This window comes from Sinocyclocheilus grahami, unplaced genomic scaffold, assembly GCF_001515645.1.
Source record: "Sinocyclocheilus grahami isolate Dianchi unplaced genomic scaffold, SAMN03320097.WGS_v1.1 scaffold632.1, whole genome shotgun sequence".
NCBI lineage: Eukaryota > Metazoa > Chordata > Actinopteri > Cypriniformes > Cyprinidae > Sinocyclocheilus > Sinocyclocheilus grahami.
The window spans coordinates 462,015-489,276 of record NW_015505811.1 but is presented as its reverse complement, the minus strand read 5'-3'; the positions used below and the strand labels follow the sequence as shown (position 1 = coordinate 489,276).

General features: G+C 37.7%; 1 protein-coding gene across 1 annotated transcript; it reads right to left on the bottom strand.

Moving 5' to 3' along the window:
* Positions 1-538: 538 nt before the first annotated feature.
* On the bottom strand, positions 539-27,262 carry LOC107558083 (AP2-associated protein kinase 1-like). The gene is made up of 19 exons (XM_016241708.1): positions 26,881-27,262; positions 23,834-23,956; positions 23,675-23,783; positions 22,058-22,139; positions 21,726-21,858; positions 20,145-20,248; positions 19,893-19,978; positions 19,639-19,805; positions 18,889-18,971; positions 18,054-18,365; positions 16,142-16,317; positions 15,795-16,015; positions 13,593-13,673; positions 13,121-13,180; positions 12,259-12,363; positions 11,513-11,614; positions 10,454-10,564; positions 10,028-10,132; positions 539-1,821 (listed from the first exon to the last, which is right to left on the bottom strand). The coding sequence occupies exons 1-19, from the start codon at positions 27,044-27,046 to the stop codon at positions 1,220-1,222; spliced, it is 2,928 nt and encodes a 975-aa protein (XP_016097194.1). The 5' UTR covers positions 27,047-27,262; the 3' UTR covers positions 539-1,219.

The following is a 27,262-nucleotide window of genomic DNA, read 5'->3' as shown; positions in this document are numbered from 1 at the left end:
CAAAAACAACTTTTCTTTGATAATTATTGATATTCACTCTCCAGAGAATCTTTCCGTACTTCTTTGAGTCTGATCGGGCGAAAACCTAGGACTAATTCAAAGGAGTAGGTTTTTCACAAAATCTAAAATGGCCGAAGATTTTGCCATGCGACAAACGAATCCGACACATGCGTTTTGTTCATCTTGAGCCAAGGATTCCTATGATGTAAGACTATAGAAGGTTTAGGAGTTATGAGCGACTGCGTACTTTCGGGGCAAGCTTTGGTGACTTTGTAGACGGGGTGGGTACTACCATGCATCAAAGTTTCAAGTCTCTACACCTTACGGTTTGGTCTGCCCGATCGCTTTTATGTCAGAATGGTGATCTTTGAAAATCTTAAAAATTACAATAGGGTTTCAGTGCTACACACTTGAAACCATATTAATAATATACATTCAGCCTGTAAGTCCTGCAGGTGTTCAAAAAGGGATGATTAAATTATGAAGGAAGAGAAGACAAGACATTTTAACAGAAATTATTTATCATGTAATACACAGTGAATATACAGCAGATTGTTAAATAGCAAAACTACAATATCCACGATTACAGATCGTAAAAGTGCTTCAATGAGTTCACTGCATTAGATGGTGTGGATGTGACCGTCAGTTACTTACAGTCCATTCCAGTCCAGCTTAGGATGCCTACAGTACCTTGGGTTTAACAAGAACAGCAAAGAAACGTGATTCTCCAGCTATTTTTACCTGTCATAAGGCCTCAACACAATTCTGTCACCAGGTTCTGGAAATTCTTCCAGCTTCGAGACTCAGAAAGGTAGTTAGTACTTCAAAAAGCCTAAAAACCATTGAATCGTTCCATCAGCTGCTCCCTGTAAACTAGTAAACCGAGCACAACAAACTTTCTTAATTTTCACATTTTACATCCTTTTTAATACCGTGTATGATATAAAAAAAGCTTATAATGTATAATCCATTGCAAAAAGAAATTGATGAATATACGCAGATTATAGACCATTATATCAATCAAAAGATGAAATCGCTCTCTTCATGCCTGGTGGAGCGATGCACAGAGGAAGAACATCGTAGTGAAGGTGAGCTAAAGTGCTGCGGTGACGCTAGATGGCGTCAAGAGGACTGAGGTAGTCGTCTCATGATAGACTACACCAGATTTGCTTCCACCACAGATATAACCAGCACTGGGACAACACAACATTCTCAAACATTAAGGCTTTCCCAATGGGCCCCGAGGTTGGAAGGGGGCTGCCAGGAAGGGGTCCATCACTGCTCGAACACCTACCGTCCAGGAGTGAAGTGGCCCAACGGGGAGCGAGCTCACGGCCGCCTGCTGGCCCACACTGGAGACCACGCGGTGGGCAGCAATGGGTTGCTGGGGCATCGGAGCCTCGACGCAATGAGGAAACCGGATTTGACTGTACACGGGTGGATGGGGCAGAATGGGCTCATTGCCATTCGTGCACCTCGTTAGATGTTGCGGGCCAGACAGATCATTGCTTCTGTAGAATGGGGCCTGGAGGAAGACGTCAGGCTGCGGATGGGCTCGTTGAAGATGAGGAAATGGAGCGCCGGTGAAGATGTCCCTACCGTCTCGTCCACATCCAGGGAATGGGGCATTTGAGAAGACATCTGGGGAGGACGATGGCGTGAGTTTGAGAGCTGTAGTGTTGAGGAGTTTGGACTCCAGCAGTAGAAGCTTTGAGCCACTGCACGCAAGTAGAACCTCATTTTCTTCTGCAGGAACATCTGAGCTCGGGATGTTACTGGCTCCTGATGAAGAATCATAGCCGTTGACGTTAGGCAGATCATCTGCAAAAGAGAATAAGTTAAAACAAATTAAAGACTCCCTGAGGTCGTCAAGTTTTTTTAAACGTTGTCTACATGTCTATCTGATGCTTAAAAGACAAACCATGTGCAAATTTATCAGTCAACACCACTGCTGAGAATTTTCTCCTTAAAACTGCGGTGTACCAAAGACAGTTTCAAAAATTCAGTTTGAAAGCCTGTTCCCTACTGTAACATACATGTAACCAATCCCCTCAACTTGCACAGTGGGACTTTTCATATCATTAGCAGTCTGAGATGGCAAACGGGAGCATGGTTTGGGTGACATTAACAACACATTATTAGCTGTTTGATAAAGTAGTCAAGCCAAACGGCAATAATATAAATTACCATTGTAGGTCTGACACTGTAGGGAGTGCTGAATAAAATGCATTACCATTCTGATGCACGGACTTGTAGACGAGCCTTTATAATTCGTTCATGAGGACATGAAGACATTATTTCCGTGTTGAAATATGTCATTGAAGTTTAAGGGATAAAGTTAGTGACTGCAGGGGGACTTTTAAAAACAAAAATGAAAGGGGAGAACGCTTACGCTATTAGAAAAATAAATAAATAAATAAATAGCTACAGTACAGGCATCCTGGAAAGGCACTGGTTGGTGAAATGCTTTATGAAAGAGAATGACAGTTGGTTTATGACAAAGATAATATATAAAAATAAAAATAATAAAAACGACTACTATTTAAAAGGTTTTTAGGAACATTTAGTCTTGCAGATAGAATCTAAATTTATAATAATTAAGTACATCTCATAAAAAATTGTGAAATAATGTTGAATCTACCAAATTACTAAAATGTTTTTATCTTTGTAATATACTGACAATCACCTTAAAAAAAAAAAAAAACAGGTGATAATGAGAGAGCCACATGATGAAACAAAGTTCATCACAAGTAGCTTTTCCACAAGCACAAAGGAGGTGCACAACATCATGCACAAAAATACAAAACACCATGGTAACACACGATACTAAAATGATACAATAAACATTTACAAACATAAGATGTAACAACCTAACTTAACCCTAATGCGCATTAACAGAAAATCTAAGAACAGTTGGTTCAATGAAAAAACATCAAATGTCAATTGACGTTTTTTTTCACAAAATTATAAGAGGACTTGTTCTTTACTATTTTTATCTTTGTAATATACTGACAATCACCTTAAAAAAAAAAAAACAGGTGATAATGAGAGAGCCACATGATGAAACAAAGTTCATCACAAGTAGCTTTTCCACAAGCACAAAGGAGGTGCACAACATCATGCACAAAAATACAAAACACCATGGTAACACACGATACTAAAATGATACAATAAACATTTACAAACATAAGATGTAACAACCTAACTTAACCCTAATGCGCATTAACAGAAAATCTAAGAACAGTTGGTTCAATGAAAAAACATCAAATGACGTTTTTTTTCACAAAATTATAAGAGGACTTGTTCTTTACTACAATTTACACCATATAGAATAAGAGAACTGTTAACCAATCAACAGGTTTTTAATATAGTATTAATATAGACTTTTAATGTTAAAAATTACAATCTTTTTTTTTTGTTTTTTTTGAAAACACCATGGTAACACACGATACTAAAATGATACAATAAACATTTACAAACATAAGATGTAACAACCTAACTTAACCCTAATGCGCATTAACAGAAAATCTAAGAACAGTTGGTTCAATGAAAAAACATCAAATGTCAATTGACGTTTTTTTTCACAAAATTATAAGAGGACTTGTTCTTTACTACAATTTACACCATATAGAATAAGAGAACTGTTAACCAATCAACAGGTTTTTAATATAGTATTATATAGTATAAATATAGACTTTTAATGTTAAAAATTACAATCTTTTTTTTTACAAAAACCTCCATCACCAGTCCAACCAGACCATTCAAAGAAACATCTATAGACGTCCAAACAATGTGAACATTAACATGACCGCACATTTATCATCCATTCAGGATGTCACACATTTCACATGAAAAGAGGTTAGCCAACGACAAAAGTGGTCATTTGCATATAGAAGCAGCAGAAACGGCTTGTACAATCTTCAAAAGTGTAGATAACCGCACCTTTGAAGGAGGCTATTTTTGTGTTATACAATGCCAGCGGAAAACGCATGGCATGAAGCACAATGCCAAATTAGGCTGCTTTTGCTCCGAAGCTCTAATTTATTCAGGAACTCCCTGCTTTTAGAGCTCCTTTAAAGTCAATGCGATTTTAATGGAATGAAACATAATAAAGTCTCCTAAACTGCAAAATTCCTACAGGCATCCTGGCAAATTTGGCTGCACTGGCTTGTGAAACAATTTGTTTGAAAGAGAATGGCGGTTGGTTTATGACTTAGATTAATGAAAATAATAAGAACGTTTGAGGGCTGATTCAGATCTGGATGCTTTAGAACCAAGTTATAAAACCAGGAAAGTACCCAGACGTCCTTTAAATAAATTTTGTTGGATGTGCCCTAAAACAGGGAGAAAGGCCGATGCTTTTGTCTTGTTTTGTGATTCTGCAGACGTCAAAAATGATTAACTTGAGCCACCTGGCCTTCTGTGTCTGCTTCTTTTCTTTCATCTAAATGCTATTTTGCAATATCCTTGGCCTATTTATCAAATGGGCACCGTATCATCATTTCAAATCAGTAAACACACATTTAGGTCTCAGGTGGAGATCAATATGATTTACTTTTTCCACCTCGGTCTTATAGTGCCAAGTTGCAGTTTTTTTTTTTTTTTTGTGATCTTCCACTCGGTGTCGAGAACGAAAGCTCAAATGACAAAGGAGGAAGAGAGAGAGATGAGACAGACAACGGCCACAACATGGACGAGGAAATCTTACCTGGAGAAGACAAGGCCAGACCTCCAGCAAAATGTTGTACCATGATAACTAAGAAAAACCCAAACACCTTCAGTATATGATTAGATATTTATGACTGCAGTAAGTAAGAAATAGAGGCTTGAGTATCACCAATATTATGCACGCAAAGTTGTCTGGCCTTTCTAAAAATGTTACTAAAAAATAAAACTTTAAATTTTGGTTAAAAAAATTATAATTGTACAAGAATTGTTCAATCAAGTGCATTTGTTTGACACTCTTCTTAATAAATATTGGTACAAAATAATTTACATTTTTAATTAATTAATTTTTTTCTTTGTTTACCAACAGTCAGATGCATTTCATTCCCAAAGACTAAAAAAAGGTTTATAATTTCCGATTATATTATAATTAAAGTTCATTAATTTACATGATTTGCTTGACTGCTGAGTGAGCAAAATTTTTCCACAGATAAATAATTAACACTGGCACAATTTACATTCACATTTACATGTTTATTTAACACCCCTTTCTTTGTTTATTGGTTTTCACAAAAATAGAAGGTGCACATGAACCCATCACTGTTCTAACACTGGGCTGAGGGTGTTTGCTACAGAGACCAATTGGGTTCCAACTCTGAGAATAAACATGGTCATAAATATTGTTTTTCTCTGAACAAAAACAGCACATAAAAGGAATCTTTGATTTTTGCACAACACAAGTCAAACACTACCCGCGGGGCAAAGACCTCTACTGAGAACTACAAGATGGAGCTTTAGGATTGCATAGGTTAACATGAGAGTCTGCGAATGGCTGTACAGAGGAGAGGCGAGGATATAGAGAACGATCTCATAATCGACACTGCCAACAACAAATATCAGTAATGGAGCCCCAGCAGCATCTCTGTTCCTCCGCAAGAGGATCGCTGAAGTGCAGTGCTATTCTGCGGTTTTTCATCAATGCCTTCAAGCAAACAAAACGCCTCTTAAAACCTCCAAAACTTTCATGGAAACGATTTTCTTTGTTTTAATGTTTTTTTTTTCCATTTGTTATGTGGGTCTGTTCGTAGAGCAGTTGTTCCGGGTGTGACGTTACAGAACTTTAGGGTGGGCGGTATAACTAAAAACCTCTATATCACGTTAATGTATATGTCACAGCATAGTTATTATTTGGAAATCCAAAAAATACGTATATGTGTGCGTGTGTGCACGCGAACACAGTTTTATTCAGCAAAGATGCATTAAATCATGTTAAAAGAATATTACTTCAAATATATGCTGTTCTTCTGAACTTTCCAGCAGCACAACCATTTTCAATGTTGATGATGATGATACTAATAATAATAGTTTGATGAGAAGCAAATCAGCATATTAGAATGATTTCTCAATGATCATGCGACACTGTGATCGAATGATGCTGAAAATTCAGCTTTAACATCACAGGAATTAATTACATTTGAAAATATATTTAAAAAGAGAATAGTTACTATAAATTGCAAAAATATTTCAACGATTTTACTAATTTTACTGTATTTTTGATTAAATAAATGCAACCTTGGTGAGCCTAAGATATATTTACTGAACCTGAAGTTTTGTATATATATATATATCTCTCATTTAAAAGGTTGGGGTATATCTGGCATCAAATGGAAAAATAAAACTTAATCTCATGCAAGTAAGAAATAAACAGAAAACAGGAAGTTCCAACTTTTCTGATCACATAAGTCAAATTTGACAGCATGGGAAAAGTGGTTAATATTTTATAACTGTGCAAATACATCTAAAGTGATGTAAGTATAGCAAAATCTCTATGGGACCGCCCAGCCCTACTGCAGTTGCCCTCGTGAAATGCCAACCACGGTCTCAAATTCATTTCAATGCCATTTACAGATTCATGTCAAAATGCTGATTTTTTTTTTTTACCCCCTTTTTGGATCTGATCAAAGAACTTTCAATTCTTTAGTATGGCAGCCAGTGATTAGGAGTCTGCTAATATCATACAACATCAACGCGAGCATTTTCCATGCTCTCAATCGGGCAGTCTAATGACTCTGTGAATGAAAAGAGAACCTGTGCTTGAAACAGAGGTGCCTGCTGTGGGTCCAGCTGTCCGAATTAAGCAGATAAACCATGTCAAAGACACAACGACCTCACCACTTTCAACAACTAAGACTAGCTTTTATTTACCTCACGTCCACACATACACGCACACACACACGTACAGTACTGATATGAAGATTGGCCACAGACATGTCTTAACTTCATATTCATAAACACTGCCATGCTTCGATATGCGTCTGATTCACAAGGATTGTGCAAGAAAGCATGGCATCGGGCTGTAGTTTCGAGGATGATTTGAATACGTACGCCGTTGAGGATTGTAGAGCATTTCCCTCAAGACTGCAACCTGTTTTTGTTGACTATAAACATCTGAGAATAAAAGGCAGCGAAAAACCGAAAAAACTAATCCAGTCGATTTGCTCACGAATGGCGTCAAACCGTGTTAGGATGCTTCAAGATTGTCCTCTTTTCTTAATCAACTTTGTTCAGCAATGACGTTCTGGCCGTTAGAAGATGAAACCGACAATTTACATTCGCAAACACGTCTCAACACACAGAACAAAGAGATAAAGTTTCCTCTTAAATAGGTTTCATATACACATATCTGCATTTATATATGGATACTCGATTCATACATTCATTCTCTAACACTATTCATATTCACATATAATCTTAATCGTATATGAAATATTTCTTTTAAATTATCTCATAATGTATACTACGGGGTAAGACTGGGATCTCTGAAGGAATCGCTGGACATTTGGACCAGATGCTTTATACACAGGAGAACAAATCACTTTTGAGGGCGGGAGGGTCGGATACTGCAGATATACACCAATTTACATTGTTTCAAGTCAACGTACAACATCAATAGAGCTATTTACAAAGAAATAACAGAGATGGTGGTATGGAGGTCATGAGACGGCGAACGAGTACCACTGATGGCTTCTAGCCGGTTTTGAAGTTTTAGGATCTGTTCACACCTTGCGGTCAGTCTGGGTTAAGATAAATTCTCACAAGCTGTGCTTGCCTACCTGCCGGTCTGTAAACATCAAGGGAAAATATTCCTTCCTGTAAACATTTGTTTCATTTTGTACTTTATTTTCTGTCTGGAGGGAGCCAACTGCTTGAGTCTAAAACCCATGTGTGTTTAATCTGGAGAAGAACTTCCTGAGTGCCACTGAAGACACGGCTAAAGACTGGAGAAGAACAAGTTTGATGTTTGAAGCTCAACGCTCTCACTCTTGACTGCATCGCAGATGAAATATGTGCATGTATAAAGGAAGAACAGATATGGACGCAGGAGGAAACCAGATTTTGAGCCTGTAGAAAAAGGTCGCACCAGAGTTGAACGAAAAAAGTTGAACAAACTCATCAGGGAGATAAACGTCGTGGTGCAGGGGTGGAAAGCGGAGTATGTCAAATCAAATGAGCGATGATGGTGAGGATGACGAGAACTGATGGACAACAGCGGCAGGGAAAGAACATAAAATGTAAGATGTGATGAACAGGAAGAAACTGAAGTGACGGAATGATGAAGAACTGATTAAAGAGGGAAATGGACCATAAAAGAGGGTGGAGGACAGGACAAAGGAGAGCAGGAGGGATTCATGGTTAAAGGCAGAAGACTACAGCGGCTGGCGTCATCTTCAGCACAGCAGGAATTATCTGTACGGTCTAGAGGTCGATGAGCTGGTCCACCAGCAGCAGGGAACGGGCCAGGTTGGGCAGGCTGGACTCAGAGCTGCCACTGTTACTGCGAGAGTGACCTCCTAGAAGAGGCCAGATGGACAGGAAGGTTAGGGGAGGAGGAAAGGGAGGACAGCCAGATTAAGACAAGGCCGGGGAAGGGGACAGCAGAAGAGAGAGGGAGAGAAAGAGATAGTAAACATTCACGAAAAGTCAAGAGAGACTCTTACGAGAGATCATGCATAGGGTTGGGAATCAAGAATTTGGGAACTGAAATTTTTTTTTTTTTCAAACAAACTATAAAAGGAATTATAGATGATATTTGATTCAGCTAAAGACTTCACTAATCATGTACAAATATGAGGTTAATTTGATCAATTATTAGGAGAATCTCAGTGATTTGTGCACCATTACTGAATCTAGAAGTTAGGGCAAAAAAAACATAAGCTCTTCTCAGTGTTGTTACTGCTAATTAAAAATAGTTTTTCGGTAGTTGAAATAAAGCTGATAATAAAATTAAATAAATAATAGGGAAAAAATGTCAAATTAGACATGTTGCCTTAGGAACTAAATGAAAGAAATACGTTTAAGTACTAAAATTACTAAAAACGAAATTAGTTCATTAAAAATATATATATATATATAAAAAACTAATAAGAATGACAAAAGCACATAATAAAATTATTAAAACTTGAAACTAAAATGAAAACTGAAATGATAAAAACGTAATCCAAAGAAGCCAATTCAAAATATTACTAAGTACTATAATAGTGCAAAAAAATAACAAATGACTTGTCTGAATTAATACAGCAAAATAATTAAAAGAACACATGTTCCTTTTGCAGTGTGCTCACTGGTTATATGCAACAACAGGGTGCTTCTACTAAATACTGAGCAAAGGGTCTGAATACTTAGGACCATGTGATATTTCAGTTTTTCTTTTTTAATAAATCTGCAAAAATGTCAACAATTCTGTGTTTTTCTGTCAATATGGGGTGCTGTGTGTACATTAATGAGGAAAAAAATGAACTTAAATGATTTTAGCAAATGGCTGCAATATAACAGAGTGAAAAATTTAAGGGGGTCTGAATACTTTCCGTACCCACTGTATGTGCGCTTGTGTCTGTGTAGCATCCAGTGCAATCTGATTTGAGAAAGAATGACTCCGTGAAATATGAACCACACTCTCAAGTGCTTTTGTCATGTCCAACTCAAAATAAATTGAGAACTAGTACCTGTATTACTGTAATACTGATTTACTGTATTATAGGGCCTAAATAAGCAAAATTACAGATTGACAATGTATACTTTTCTTCAATAAATGGTATTAAATAAAACAATGTTTCTGTATGACAGTTTTTCATATATAGGACTAGTTACTTCCTCAAAAATACTTAAAGAACAGTTAATGGAACTGGAACCAGAATTTCTATTGCCCTCTGTATTTTTTCTGTATTTTTGCAACTGCCAAAAAGAACGCACTCAAAATGTACAGTTCTCACATATGCATAACTGTTTGTTTTCATTATAATGACAGTAAGAAGCAAATTGCTCACTCATTCTCAGAAAAAGGATTTGGTTCCTCAAAGCTTACCTTGGGAGTTTTTGGAGACCAGTACTGGTATGGGGTCAAATTCATCTTCATTGGCTCTCTCAGCACTCGGAGGCTCAAAGCCCGAGATCAAACAGAAGTCTGCAGCTGAGAGGCGATGAGGGTTGGGGCAAATGACAGTTTAAGGGTAAAAGATTTAAGAGGGCGGTAGCACGGAGAGACACAGATTGGTGAGAAAAATGCAGCACTGTTAGCATGATGTCAACCCTAAAATGCTCACATTAATGTACTTGACTAACACTTTTTTACCAAAGCTAAACAAATGTCAAGAAAGTGCATATAGTATGTTAATAATAACTATTTTAAATTTTTAATGAAATTAACTTTACAGTTTTACCATTCTTTACAGGCCTCACTAGGTTGCATAAGCTATAAATGCCAGCAGAACAAAAGAATGATTGGTTGTACCTGATATATTCTGGGAGGGGCCTCCTGAAACAGGTGCAAAGTCATCCAGACAGGAGGCGGAGCCAGAGGGGAGAGAACAGCCCAGCAAGGAGTCCTCTCCAATCAAAGGGTCTACAGCACAGTGGGGAACAACACCAAGGAAACACGTGAAAACATTAAATCACATGAACTACATAAAAATCAGGGGGTCACATCTTATTTATATTTTTGGAGGTTCACTTTTATTCTTAGTCAAGGGTTTCGTGCTATAAAGTAATAATTTAGTTTTCAGGACAATTTTCTACTTTTTTTTCCTGACACTCAAAATTAAATGATTCTGCTGTATTTTTAGGTTTGCAGAGTCAAACAAAGTTTGTTCTGCTCCATCTGGACACCAAACAGGCATTATTGACATGTAAATGTGGATAGTCATGTGTTCAACATCTGTCAGAAAGTTGAGTGGCTTTTTTTACAACTTAGTTTTAATATATAGAATGGAATGTTTTGAATTGTAAAATTTATGGTGTTGATTTAGAAAAATGTTGCATACAAAATGGTCCACTGTCTATTGCCAATAGTGTAGTGATGTATGAAGCACAGTTCACTCAGAAATCACTTTAAACCGAGCAGCTTTCTGTTGGGCAACACAGCGATTCTGCATGACCAATTTGAACTCGTTGCCGAATCTAAATGGGAAATCTTTTGGCCAAAGGTGAAATTCCCAATTGTGTGGATTCCTATTGAAATGACTGTATTTTGCCTGCGAAACAATGGTACATGTGACCACACATTTACAGTGTTTTCACTGAATTAATTTATATCTAAAGATGAAAAAAAAATGGTTTCCTCATTACATGACCCCGATGAGAACCTCTGCAATTAACTGTTGCATTTACCTTACTGCATCCTTAAAAATGTGGGGGAAAAGGATACTGATGGCAGAGTTTTTCATGTGAGAAATCAGCCATAGACTCAGGCCCTCTCTCCACACAAAGAAAAGATTCTGCAACCACTGAAGTATTTGACAGGGTGCTACGACGCTAGGCAGAGGCTCGTCTGTTTCTAATGCATATGTTTTACCTCCCAGTGCTGATGATACTGGATCTGCCTCCACAGGGTGTAGCTGAGCCTGAGGGGGCTCCAAGCCAGGAATCAGAGAGTCCAAGCACACTTCCGTTTTGGCTGGGAATAAGAGAGAGTGACGAAAGTACAAAGAAAACGGACAATACCACATTGTGAATTATTTGTCACATCAAACACATCACTGGAATCTTTCATAACACATTTAAAACCAAACATCCATTTTTCAGTCTGATGGACCATGCACAATTTCTTTAACAAAGCGACTCTATTCTCTCAATAATGGACATCATAAGAACTTCCTTTCGCTGTTTTGAGCTTTACATAATGATTAGATTCTTTTGCGGTATCTTGGAAAGAAGGGATGTGCAAGTCATATCAAATAACTACAGGTGTACCTCAGGATTCGGTGTTGACCCCCTCATCTTTTTGGTAAACACAATATTTCTGAGACCCATCACTATGCAATAAATCAGCTTTTTCTACTAATGCAATGCCATAACACTACTCTAGATGCTGTCCAAACCTTTTGTGAGTTGATTTCTCAATGTCTATACAAATAAAGTTAAATTTCACGTGGCAAGAAGACAAAATTCCAAGCCATCATAAATAATACAGGGATTGTTTACTCTGCATTACACAACAACATTTAGGGGGAAAATGTCATGCGTCTCAGCGAAAAGGACAGTTTTTTGTTAAGCTTTTGTAAAAGAGCATCCAGCGTGACAGTCAGCAAAATTTGTTACCATCTCTAGTGTCATCAATGGAGCTACCAAAGGGGTCAGCCATTGACAGCAGATCAGGCAGCATGAGATAGGTATCTGGAGACTTCAGGCCCTCTATCAGTTTCTCTGTAAGTCAGCAAGTGAAAAAAGACAGTGTTAGTCAGAATAAACACAGAGATGTAGTTATAGGAAAAACTAAGAGGAAAGAGAAAGGAAAATGGAGGGTTTGAATGCCAGACTGATGATTAGAAAAATTTAACAAAACAAAAAACACAATGCAGGCTGAGAACACAACGTAAAAGTGAAATGCGATCAAAACAAACCCTTACTGATGCAGTAAATGCAAAAAAGTGGGACAAAAATCAACAAATCAAACACTAACACAAAGTTATGCCTAATGGCAAACTTAATAGAAACTAAAATTAATCAGAGCAGTTTTTCAGTCAACTGCACCAATCAGTATTAATGCATGATAAAACAATTATTTCAGTAATTTTATTTTACATTTAATTAGTTTTGTATTTTTTCCTATTTCTGAATGTTTTACTTGAATACTTGTTACTGTTGAAAGATATCTGAAAAAGCACTTAAGCAGCTTTATGAAATTATAATTTACATTGTGTTTCTATGTTCTTTTGCTTTTAATTACTTAGGTTTTTTATTATTATTAAATCTTTATTTCAAAAATCACTAGAAAAAAATAAAGACTGACTGTGTCAGGTTTGTTGTTAATTTTTTTTTTTTATTAAAAAAATGTTAATAGTACATTAACTTTCTGTGATTCGCAACATTTAAAACCATTGGTATTTTGGTAACAACTGAAGGTGTGTGATCACTAAGGTGCGTAGAGGGTAGGTGAGGCTGGCATGGACATCTGGATTACCTGGCACAGCTAGCAAACCAACTCCTGATTCCAAGCCCAGAATGTCAGCAGGTCTTTCAGCTGTATGAGAGCAGAGAAACAGTAAATGGAAATAATAAAGTGGTCAAGAAGTGCTGAACATTAATGGGAGTCATCCAGCAATGACAGTCAGTGTAACTATTTAAGGAAGCAGGCGGACTCTGACGAGTAGCTCAGCAGGGAAGCTGAGATAACTGGTGGGCCTTGATTCATCTTAAGGAGTCTCCTGCTGATTCCTGCAGTTCGACTACCTCAGATGTACTGAACATGTGCCATCATGTAGCGAGGGAGGCCATCAATGGTACAGAAATAAAGAGAGAGACTGACGGCACACGGATGGAATATCAATAGCCAAATACAGACAAACAGGAAGCCAGGATGTCACTATCAGGGTAATATTGATATCCTATTATGTAAGAGAGGAACATTAGTTTAGGGCTGACAGTACACTTACCAGAAGATGGAGGAGCAGGTTCTGCAGCCTCCAGCCCGGGAATAAGACTCTCAGTAGCGACAAGCAGAAGTTCAACAGGTTCTGCAAACAGCAAAAATACTCTAATACACTGATCATTTAAATTTAAAATTTAAAGGGATAGCTCACGCAAAAATGAAAATTCTGTCCTTAATTAATCACCCTCATGTTGTTCCAAACCTGTAAGAACTTCGTTCATCTTCTGAACACAAATTAAGATATTATGATGAAATACGAGAGCTTTCAGACCCTTGCATAGACATCAACGGAATTACCATGTTCAAGGCCCAGAAAGGTAGTAAGGACATCATTAAAATAGTCCATGTGACATCAGGACCACATTCTCATAGCTTCATAAAATTAAGGTTGAACCACCGAGGAACGACATAAGGGTGAGGATTAATGACAGAATTTTCATTTTTGGGTGAACTATCCCTTTAATTTATCACACACACAACCATACATAGTACGATGTGCAGTAAAAACAGTGGGGTGGGGGGGAATACAGTGGGTATAGAGAAGAATCACCCCCCTTTAAAATAATCACATTTTGTTGCATTGCAGACTGAAATGAAGACATACACAGTTTTTGTTTTATCCGGCTGTAATCACTCTGTGCAACTTATAACATCTATATGAAAGATATAACACCAACATGTCAGAAAAAAAGATAAACCCCTTGTGTCAGTATTTTGTTGAACCACCTTTTGCTTTAATTACAGCCTTTAGTCTGTTGGGATTTCTCTCTACTAACTTTGCAATATTTGCCCACTCTTCTTTACAGAACTGTTTAAGTCTGGGCTCTGACTAGGCCATGCAATGACATCTTCAAGGTGCGTTTTAGCAAAGCTCAGTCGTGACTGCATGTGGCCTTTCTTGAGGAGTGGCTTTTTTCTTGCAACTCTCCCATACAAGCCACATTTGTGGAGAATTTGTGATATTGTTGTCGCATGCAAACAATGACCACTCTTTGTCATAAATTCCTGCAACTGCTTCAGAGTTCCTGTAGGCCTCTGGTCGCCTCTCTGACCAGTTTCCTCCTGGCTCTTTCATCCAGTTTGGAGTGACGTCCTGATCCAGGGAGGGTCTGTGTTGTACCAAATACCTTCCACTTAATAATACACTTCACTTTTGGTGCTTTTCCACTGCATGGTACGGCACGGTACGGCTCGGTACAGTTCACTTTTGGGGGGTTTTCCACTGGGTACAGTACCTGGTACTTTTTTTAGTACCACCTCGGTTGGGGTTCCAAGTGAACCGTACCGTAACCAAAACATGACGTGTAACCGCTGCTGATCACGGATTGGCCGGAGAGAATCGTCACTACCTGCGTCACTGAACTTGCGACACAAACACAAAAGAACCGCTAGATTTAAATCAGAACAGCCAGCCAAGGATCGAACGCAACTGTTTTGAACGAGCGCACCTTTTCTTAACAACCAAAAAGTGGCTGTTCCCCCTGTTGAGGAAGTACAGACGTTCCTCTCATTGATAGCAGAGGAGTGGATCCAGCGAGAGCTTGATGGGGCGAGGCAGAATGAAAAAGTTTTTCAGGAGTCGTGGCAATAGAGGCGGCGCAACTATAACGACATGTGAATAATCCCGCCCACTCTAAAACGGTAAAAGGTACTAAACTGCAGTGGGAATGCAAACAGAGCCGTGCCGTACCGAGCCGAGCCGTACCACGCAGTGAAAAAGCGGCATTTGCTTCGAAGCATTGATAAAGCCTTTGAATTTTTTTGTATTCATCTCCTGACTTGTGCCGGTCCACAACTTTATCCCGGAGAACTTTGAACAGTGCGTTGCCATCCATATTTGAATGTTTGCTTCAGTTGCGCTACCAAGGACTGAAATGCTCCAGGAAAGCTCTTTTCATGCTGAGCTGATCAAAATGACCACAGCTGATCACAGTTGAAAGTCAAATGGCTTTGTGTGCCATTGAGAAGGTGATTAGCTACCTGACTGAGTTTACAAGTCATTTTAGGTCTTTTTCCAACTGAGTGATTCTGTTTTTTTTATTTATTTTTTCTGACAGGTTAGTGTTATGTGATTATTTTAAATGGAGGTGATTCTTTTCTATGTCCACTGTACGGAGAGAGAGAGCGAGAGAAAGAAAGAGAGAGAGCAGGACATGCAGTGATAAGATGTACCATAGTTTTACAGTACTATAGAAAGCAAAGTTACCATCAGCTAGTTTGGTGAAGTCTTTGTTGAGTAGGTCCTCAGCCGTGAGTTTGGAGAAATTGTCGTCACCGAAAGGATTCCAGGTGGGCTGGTCTGGGGGGCTTGTCAGGCTAGCAGCTGAGGCAGGAGCTTGAGGGACAGACGTACTGCCCTGCTGGGCAGCCTGGTACACACTCTGCTGGGAGGACTGGGGAGAATTGGATGGGGTGGCGCTGGCTGACCTAATTGTGCCCAAATAGAGAAACAAGTGATCAGTTTTAAGTAGGTTCAAATGTGACAGAATTTTTTTTCTGGCTAAGTAGGCTATATAATTGCAGTGTCTCACTCTATATTTATTGATTTCTCACTTTGACTTGTTAAGGCTGGCCTCTGCTGTGGCTGCCTGCAGCTGCTGAGTGGACTGGCTGACCGGCACACCGAACATAGCGCTGTGAGTAACATCACTCTGGATGCGTCTGTGCCCCACCTTCTGGGCCATTCTTGGGGACGAAGGAGGAGTCTGGGACAGGCCAGGGGCCACAGGCTGGGGAGATGACGAAAAGACAGTAGGATAAGCAAGTAAGAAGAACTCATAAAATACAAAGAAATCAGAGTGTGACAAAAATAAAATTTTAATGAAGTGAAATTGTATGAATTAAAACAAAAAAAACATGAAAAATTAAAGGTGATTGATGAAGTGCTAGTGAATACAGATGAGTAATAAACATAAAAACTGATAAATAATTTCCAACATGACTTTTTTTTCTCTATAGCAACTGTTCAGGCAGGCAGGAAAAAACTTTTTTTTTCTTGGAAAGTCAGACACAAAACTGTCTACACTCATGTGTAGCATTAGCAACACTACCGTTCAAAAGTTTGGGCTTAGTAAAACTGTTTTTAAAAAGAAAATAATACTTTTATTTAGCAAAGATGCATTAAATTGATCAACAGTTACAAAATATTTCTACTTCTGTTTTTTTAAACTTTCTATTCAAAGAATACAGAAAAAGCATCACTATAAATATAGAAATAGAAATATATAGAAATATTAAGCAGCACAACAATAATAAAGAATGTTTCTTGAGCAGAAAATCAGCATGTTAGAATGATTTCTTGTGACACTGAGGACTGGAGTAATTAATGCTGAAAATTCAGTGTCGCCATCACTGGAATAAATTACATTTTAAAATCTATTAAGATAGAAAACAGTTATTTTGAACTGTTATAATACTTCACAGTATTACTATTTTTACCATATTTGGTTACACTTTACTTGAAGGGGTGTGCATAAGACTGACATGGCACCTTCATAATCATGACATGACACCTACATAATCATGACATGACACGTGTCATGAATATGAAGGGTTTTTATGCATGTTTATGACAACTGTCATTAAGTGTCATTCGCTCAGTTATGTCATTTTTAATGCAAAGATGACATTGTTTGAAATGTCTTTGTTATGGGCTATGGTTAGGGGTAGGGGTAGGGTTAGGTTAGGGTTAGGTCAAATAATGTCATATTTGCATTAAAAATGACATAACTGAGCGAATGACACTTCATGACAGTTGTCATAAACATGCATAAAACCTCCTTCATATTCATGACATGTGTCATGTCATGATTATGAAGGTGTCATGTCAGTCTTATGCACACCCCTTCAAGTAAAGTGTTACCCTATATTTTTGATCAAATAAATGCAGCCTTGTTGAGTCTAAGAGACAGAAACATTAAAATATCTTGTCTTAGTGTATAGTTAATAGTGAATGTGAGAAATAGTTGTTTGTAAATAATAAATGACTTATTTTGTCCCTCTCAGCATCTTTCTGATGCTCAAGTCATTTCTATGTCAACTGATCTAAATATACTGGATAATTACTACACTGCCTGAACAAACGGATCTGATTTCCTCACTTCATCATCTGAACTGACAAACAATTCAGAATGCAGTGTAAACAAAGCCTAAAAACCATAAAATGAACATTTCAGCAAATCAAAAATAAAGGCATACAACTCTAATGGTTTTAACAAAAACATTGTCTGTCATAGTTTTTAGACAATTTTCAGAGCAAATAAACCAAAACAAGCAAACATCCGTCACGCAAACAATCAAAACCATATATGCTGATTCAAAATAAACCAAGGATGGATAGATGGATGCAACACAATGGATGATGAGGCACAGCCCCTGCATGAGGTGCATCATTAATCAAGAGTGAGGCTGCTAGCTCTTTGAATCAAACGGGATGGAGTAGCATGCACAGGATGGAGGTGATTACCCTCTCTTCTGCCTTCTCTGGGCTGATTTGGGATTGAGGTTCTGGCTGCTGGACAGTGGGCGGCACCGCTGCAGGCTCAGCCTGTGCTGGAGGCGGGGCACCAGCTGGCTGAGTGGCAGTGGGCTGGATGGGCACCAGCTGCTGCTGAGCCGCAGACATCTGCTTACGACGGGCGCTCCGTGCAGGCGCAGTGGGTGGGACGGGGCTGGATGGAGGAGGAGTGGCTACAGCTTTCTGAGGGGCAGGGCTGACAGCTGCAACTGGAACACCCCCTCCTACGGCCGCGGCTGTGACGGGGATGGGCTGCATGGACTGTCACACAGACAACTACTATGATGTGAACCATAAATGGGACCTTTACATGTGACTGTTACTTTAGTTTAATAAATGCAATCTACAGATTGGAGTTATTGAAATCAGTTAAAATAAAGTGACAATTTCTTTTTACCCAGACTTCACCACTTTATACTGCTTTTGTAGGACTTCAAACCAATATACAGACTGGCATCTCTCACAACCAATAAGTGAGTTTGAGGCGGGGTTATTTGTTCATCCTATCAACTGGACATCAGTCATTTTTGCAATCACATTTGTTGTCATTAGCTGCACAGAAATTACACACATCATTGTATGGAATTAAATTTAATGAAGTTAAATTAGAACAACGTTACACTACTTTTATGCCATTTTATAGCAGTTCCTGGTTAACCAAAATTATTTTAGCTTGTAATCCTAGCATACTTCCTGCTCTGTAATAGATTATAAAATTATAAACAGTTGAGCACTGTAGTTTTTGATTAGTGCAGTGAGGTACAGACAGAGTAAAGAGACTCACCGTTTTCTGCTGAGGGGCCGGAGACGTCTGAGCTTTCTGAGACTGTAGCGTTGCAAATGGCTGAGCCAAATTCACACTGACAGCTGAAAAACACAGAACAATTTAACATTTTAATAATTACTTTGAACGAATAAGACTAACACTTAAATTATCACAAAATATACATAATAAGAGAAATCAGCCAAACTCATTAGGATGGACAAAATAAATAAATATAAAAAAAAAAAAAAAAAAAAAAAAAAAAATATATATATATATACACACATACATATATACACACACACACATTTTATCATACATCATTTAAAAAAAAAAACATTTACAATTATATTACATTCACTTTTAAAATGTATAATTTTACATCTAATATTTATAATAAGAATTACATATTTACTATAAATCTGTATATAACATGTTAATGTTAATTAAAATGTTGTTATAGACATTTCAGAAACACACATTTACAATTATATGCATTGAAAATGTAACATTTTATATTCATAATAAGCTTTTTAGTATTTAACAAATTTATTATAATTGCATGTTAACAAAAACAATCAAATATAACATTAATAATTACTAATGTTGTTTAATACATGTAATAATTTATGGAAAATTATGGGGAAACATGTTTGTAAAACAGCCATTATGTTTCAGTTCTGCTACTGGTTCAGAGATGACAATGTAGCTGTAAGCGTATTTTATGCTAATATACAGTCAATGTTGTAGAATAGTTCATAATACTGGTACCTATCGGCTGAGTGGCCCCGGTGGGTAAGTTGGCTCTCTTGCGTGGGGTCAGGGCAGCAGGCTGGATGGGCAGGATGCCCCCTAGTCCCTGAGACTGGGATTGTGCAGCTTTGGGCCGCTGGCGTGGGGTGATGGAGGTTTCAGTGGTGGGAATGGGGTCTGTAAGTCTATGGGACAAAACATGGAGACACAATTTCAGGTCAAATTTAATGACCACATTAATATGGAGTAATCTGGAGTCTCTATTCACGTACCTCGCCTTGGTCTGAGTTTGGCTCTTCTTCGCAGCTGCTTCGCTCGCTCGGATTGGCTCAGGAAGTTTAGCAGGAATGGGAGAATTCTGGGGGGGACACATTTCCGATTAGTCTTGTTTTTATGATTTCAGGCATTTTTGCAGGCTGACACACACACACAAGCACCCAATCCAAAAACTGATCCCAGAGGTAAAAGCACTGACCCAACAACAGGCCGAGAGTGATCGCAGGAGAGGAAGCAAAAAGACTAACCTTGATGTTTTGGACAGGGCAGTCCCGTCTGCCAAGTTTGAAAGCAAAGTAGGACACCTGATAAATGTCAGGCCTCTTATCAGGGTCCGGTTCCAGCATGTACCCTGACAAAATCACCACCACAGAGGGAAGGAAAGAGTAGAGAGAGCAGGAGAAAGAGAGATTGAGCATCACCACGTGACAGACAGAAACAGGGCAGAGCGAATGATCGGTATGAGTGTTTATTGGTACAAGGAAGTTGAAGGAATAGTTCATCCGAAAATAAGATGCTTCATCATTTCCTCACCCTCAAGTTGTTCAAAACCAATTTCTACTTCCATGAAACACAAAAGGAGATGATTTTTAAGTTCTCCTTTATATCCTTGACTTTTTTTCCATATAATTAAAGTAAATAAATGAGGACTGGGGCTGCCAAGCTTTGTGTCAGGAACAGCCTAAAATTTTAAGGAAATTAAAATTCTGCCATAATTTACTCACCATTACAAACATGTATGCATTTCTTGAAAGAATGACAAAAAAAAACAAAAAAAACACAGAAGAATGTTGGCCAATTGACTTCCATTGTATTTTTTTTCTGCACAATGCAAGTCAATAGGAACCTTTTTGTTACCAACATTCTTCAAAATGTATTTTGTGTTCCAAAGAAGAAAGTAAGTCATTCAGGTTTAGAACGACATAAGGTTGAGTAAATGATGACAGATATTTTTTATTTTTGGGTGTACTACCCCTTAAAATTTTCCTCACACAAAGGGACCACTTTTATGGAACGCAGCCGCATGACTGGAGCCCAAGACAGCCCACGGCACCTCAGTTTATCTCTCTGCACTACTGGTTGCAGCTAGGGGCTGTGCAAAAAAATCTAATGCGATTTTCATGTGCATCTCGTCAGTAAAGCCGCTTCTGTGATTAGTAGTAAATCTCCAGCATGTGCGTTCAGATGGAGCGGTATTTGCTACACAGAGCCGTAGTTCACTGACAAGGTACACAAAATTGCGTTCATAATCGGCAATGAATCGCCTGCGATTTTGAACGCGATTTTGCGTAGCTTGTCAGTTTTTTTGCACAGCCCTAGTTGCAGCTAACATCAAGTTCAAGACATTGGCGCTTGCATAGTCTACATCCCTCCTCCAGAAGTCTGTGGTCAGTAAGCAACGCCTCATGGTACTATCACACAGTAACAAAATTTGATAGGAAAAAAAATCATCAATGCTTTTCCTTAATCCTCCCTGTTGTAGCTTGTACTATTCTACATAATGTCTTAAACTTTGTATTATGAGCACTTCTCACAAACAGCACACAAAACATATCAACTTTAACAGTGATTGTTTTGTCATTTTGGACAGTACATGTAATCTAATTCCATAACCAGTCCCCTCTGCTTTCATCAATGACTAGGACTTTCTCATTCCCCTTTGGGTTCAACAGAAGAAAGAAATGACATGAGGGTGCATAAATGACGACAAAATTTCATTTTTGGCTGAACGACCGCTTTCAAGTGAGATCCACAGCCATACTGTGCCAGTGGTGAGACAGCAACAGAAACCTGGTGCGGGACGTGAGCAGAAAGGTACTGATACTTACGGATGAGACGGTGCATGTCCGGGGAGTAGCGGGAATTGTCTGGAATGGTGAAGTTGCCATCACAGATGGCCACCTGACTCTCGCCGAAGGGCAATGTGAAGAAACAGAGTTTATAGAGCAGACAGCCCATTGCCTGAAAAAAAGAAAAGCCCAAGTCACTATACAGTATACAGCCATAATACAATATAACAGCCTTGAATAAAGTTAATTAAACATTATTACTACTGTTCTTTTAATTTAGGCATGGAAGATTGATTCAAAAAGTGGAAGAAAAAGCCAATGACTTTAAATATCTTCTGACTGGCTTTCATATCTTTGAGATGTTTAATTACCCAGATGTCTGCTTTAGTGGTGATGATTTTGCCATTGTACAGATTCACCATTTCAGGAGCGCGATAGGACAGAGTTGTGTACCTAAACAAAACAGACATTTCTTTTTTTTAATAAAACATTGTATTATAACTAGTGTTATTTTTAAAGAATACATGATATATCTGTGACCATATTTGAATCGTTCAATATAGTGTTTTTTTAATTATTGGCATCATTTTAATAGCACTATACGGAAAGCAGAAAATACAATATATTCTATGTCAATTTTCTAATATACTACACATTAAATTATTTACAATTATTCATTTAGATATCACTTATCAAATTCTAATTATTAGAAGCAATTTTAACAATTTCACTTAAAATTCTAGGTTGAAGGATAAACAGTACAGTCTCATTATCCATCATAACGTATATTGGCCATTATATAAATTAAAAAAATATACATGTTAAACAAGAGTGCCAGAAGTAACAGATATAATTGAAGTAAAATGCTGTTATACACAGTGGCGATCTGTAAGAAAATTTTCCAGGGAGGCTGATGTGTACCATCACATCCCGTGTTTTGTGTTTTGTTGAAACACACAAATACACTACCGTCCAAAAGTTTTGGCTCTGTACGATTTTTTTTATGTATTTTAAAATAAATATCTTATGCTCACCTTACTGACCCTAAACATTTGAACGACACTGTATATGATCTCTCTCTAATATTCCCAGTCTTCATTAACACCATGCTATAATCCTTCAAATCACTCACCCAACACTTGTCAATATGAAAGTTAATGGATCAAAAATCATGCAGTGCTTTTTACCAACCATCATTTTGTAACACAATGTATATCCATTCTGAAAGTGAAAGTGAAGTGTAACCAAGTTCTTTTCACGTGAAGAGACAAAACCCTTTTTGAATGTGCATAAACCACAATGAGATTTAGCCTTTCCTGTTAGTGCTGTCAGGAAATGTTATAGTAATTTGATGAATGAAAAGCTTTCGCAAGGCTACAATGGAGGCCTGAAATCGATATAAAGAACGCCCCCAGGTGGATGAATTGTATAAATACAGCACAAGTTCTGCATAAATGGAGATTAAGGATGCCAGAGTGAAGACATTTTGCTAAGAATTAATACACTTGAGACAACATCAATATTACCGATTACACCGCACATTTTACAAGATGAGATATTTGTCAGTTATATAGTAGGCCTATATAAGAAAATTAGAGAAAGAACAGCTTATTAGTTGTTAATTTTTCATTGGAAAGACATAAATACTGGAGTTGTGTAGCTTTAGTCCCATCATTTTCAACACTGTTTGCCATCTAGGTGGTACTTGATGAGAAGTTTACTCTGTTAAGTGTATGTTTGGCTTCCCACATAAAGCACAAGGCGGCTGTGTGCAGAGGCATCGTGGGGCTGAAAAGCAGACTTACCTCTGCAGAAGTCCATGAGGATAAACACCTCCCACACGTCTCCACCTCCTACAGCCATCCCATCATTTTCAACACTGTTTGCCATCTAGGTGGTACTTGATGAGAAGTTTACTCTGTTAAGTGTATGTTTGGCTTCCCACATAAAGCACAAGGCGGCTGTGTGCAGAGGGCTGAAAAGCAGACTTACCTCTGCAGAAGTCCATGAGGATAAACACCTCCCACACGTCTCCACCTCCTACAGCCGTGATGCTGGAGTCCAGGAACCCAACGATGTTCTTATGACCATTGAGATAATGTCAATTCTCTCATCATTGCTAAAGCATAGAAGACACTTCAGCACACTCACCATGATCTGGATCTCACGGTTGCAGACCTGCAGGTCATGTTCATTGTTAACGTACATCCTCTTTAGGGCACAGCGCACTCCCTGATTGGTCCGCACCAGGAAGACAATAGCGAAGCCACCTACAAAATCAAACACACAAAGTTTAGGTGGTTTGCTGAAAGCTCAATGAGTGCAAGAGTAAGATATTTACACCACAACACTTCCTCCACGTGGAAATCAGTAGGACATTTAATTCAGTTTACCAAAGAATGGAAGTTTTTTTTTATCATTTATTTTACTTATTACATAAAAATATGTTATTATATAAATAAAGAAAACAGTACCCATCATTATTATTCTTAATTATTTAACTTCATGTATTACTATTTGTATTCAATCACTGGTTGCCCTGTCCGCAAGTTCATAAAACAGATAATTCACATTTCTGCATGCAAGCATTAAATTGTTTTGTTGATCCAGAAGTTTTAGTGGAAGCACTCAGAAAAAGCAGAAGCAGAAGCGGGCAAATGTGAACAGAATACAGACACTTAGTCTAAGCAGCATGTACTCTTGGTGTTATAGTCCATGCTTATATGTACAACCAGACATCAGAGGCTGAGCTTGCACTCAGATTTGCTGTGTTGGCATAATATGGTGTTATTCCTCAAAGCAGACACATGGGAAGCTGGTGGAGGAAAGTAGGACACATTTCATCAAGGATCTTGCGCTACAGGAACAGTCGATTTACAGTCAAACAATCAGTGACTGCATCTCTCTGCAAAGCAGCTGTTATTGGTTTTCTAGTGTAGAGCTGAGAAAAGATGCTGAGAGGTGTTTGAACAGGACAGACGAGTCTGAGATGCACCAGGCCTGAAAGTCTATTAGCTTTGTTTCTAGTTCCATCTGTGAACTGGAAATCAAATTAAACCGAGTAAACAACTGCGTTTCCTTCACATCACTGATAACACATGCAATTCATGATGATGCAATGAATGCTTGCCCTCATGTAGTTAACCAATCTAAATCAGCTTTCTTCTGTCCACCACAAAACAGGTTTTAGGCAGCACCCGGAAAACATTAACTTTCATAGTGTGGTATAAAAGTAGCGTCAACATTATGCTTAATCTCCTTTTGAGGAAGACAGGAAATCATGTTTAAAGCAACACGAGGGAGAGAAAATAATTACAGAATGTTTATTTTTGGGTGAACTGTGCCGTTAAATTTCTCATTCAAAAATGGATCTTTGAATCAACATCAATATATCAGGGTCATTTATATACACTACCAGTCAAAAGTTTGGGGTTGGAAAGATTTTTTTTGTGTGTGTTTTTAAAAGAAATCTCTTATGTTCACCAAGGCTGCATCTATTTAATAATAAATAAAAAATGTTGTATTGTAAAAAGAAAAATTTCAGGATTTATTATTTGATAAATAGAAAGTTCAAAAGAACAGCACCTATTTAATGGAATGCTTTTGTAACAACGTAAAAGTCTTTACTATCACTTTTGATAAATTTAATGCATCCTTGCTGAATAAAACAATCTTTTATATAAAAAAAATTGTAGTGAACCCAATCTTTTTGAACAGTACTGTAGCCAATATCTTTTTAGTTTTTTTTACACAATGTGCCAAATTAATTTTTAAAGCACAAATACTCCATACAGTCTCTCAATTAATATAAAAACTGCATGCTACTATTAATTAATATAATATTAATTCTTAAAAAAAAAATCAATAAAATGTTTTTTAAAATAGTTTTTGATGGTGTATAAGACTTCACAGCACAGGACATGTCAATTGTCAAGGATTTCCAGACAGAGGATTTAGGCCACTAAATAAAGCTGCCAATTTTTTTTGTGTGTGTTTTTAAAAGAAATCTCTTATGTTCACCAAGGCTGCATCTATTTAATAATAAATAAAAAATGTTGTATTGTAAAAAGAAAAATTTCAGGATTTATTATTTGATAAATAGAAAGTTCAAAAGAACAGCACCTATTTAATGGAATGCTTTTGTAACAACGTAAAAGTCTTTACTATCACTTTTGATAAATTTAATGCATCCTTGCTGAATAAAACAATCTTTTATATAAAAAAAATTGTAGTGAACCCAATCTTTTTGAACAGTACTGTAGCCAATATCTTTTTAGTTTTTTTTACACAATGTGCCAAATTAATTTTTAAAGCACAAATACTCCATACAGTCTCTCAATTAATATAAAAACTGCATGCTACTATTAATTAATATAATATTAATTCTAAAAAAAAAAATCAATAAAATGTTTTTTAAAATAGTTTTTGATGGTGTATAAGACTTCACAGCACAGGACATGTCAACACCCAAGTACAGATGAGCAGGGATTTCCAGACAGAGGATTTAGGCCACTAAATAAAGCTGCCAGAGGAGTTGAGAAGAGTGCTGAGATCTAACCACAGTTCACCATCAGGCCATGCTACATGTTTGCTAGATTAAATTATCTGTAACTAACTGCTGTACAACACTGAACATCAAGATGGTTGAAAAGAAAACATTAAGTAGTGATTTGCGAACCAGGCACATTGATCATTCAGTATTTGGTCATTTTAAAATGATCAACATTGGCCAATCTGCTTCTGCAATTTTTAGTGAATTTTGAGAAAATATTGCGCACATATATATATATCTCCATCTTCTCCATGCATTCACAATATTGGATAAGGATTTTTAAAAACCATTTTTGAGACCGAATGAAATACTGTAAAGCTGAACATAATTATAAACTAATTAATTACACAAATGTCCAAGATATCTCCAGGTTGCCCATGATGACCATGTGAACACTAGCACTCTGTAAAGTCTGTAAAATAAATCAACATCTATAAATGTCAATCGTCAAATTTGGATCTTGTTTGGCGCACAATCAAATGAAATTCACCCAGTCTGAAAGGATTTCATCCTTGAAAGAGTTTTAGATGTCGTTTTAGATCGTGGTTTAATTAACTGAATGTTTAAAAATCTTTGGACTATTAACTGAACTGATTAGGTTCAAGGCCGGCATTGAAAAGATTAAACATCAGCCTGAAGTACCTTCTGCCAGAGTTTCTTCTACAGTGACCTGGTGTCTTCCTACAGTGAAAGCCCGTCCGATGAAATTCCCACCAACACTGCTGCTGGATCCAGAACCTCCAGCTCCCCCTCCAGAACCGGGTCCAGAGCCCACCAGCTCCCTCCGGGAGTCAAAGAACTTCTTCATGATGTATCAACGATCCCCTAACTACTTATTTGTGTCTATAAGAAACTGAAGTGGCTTGGTTGTTCTGGTGCCAGAGGTCTAGATCAGCTGTGACTGTCAAACATGGACTCGCAGCCCAATTCTGGTGCTGATCACAGCTTAAATGAACCGCATAGCAACAATAACGTACTAGCAAATAAAAACAAACAGTATATGTGCTAGATTAATACATCACAT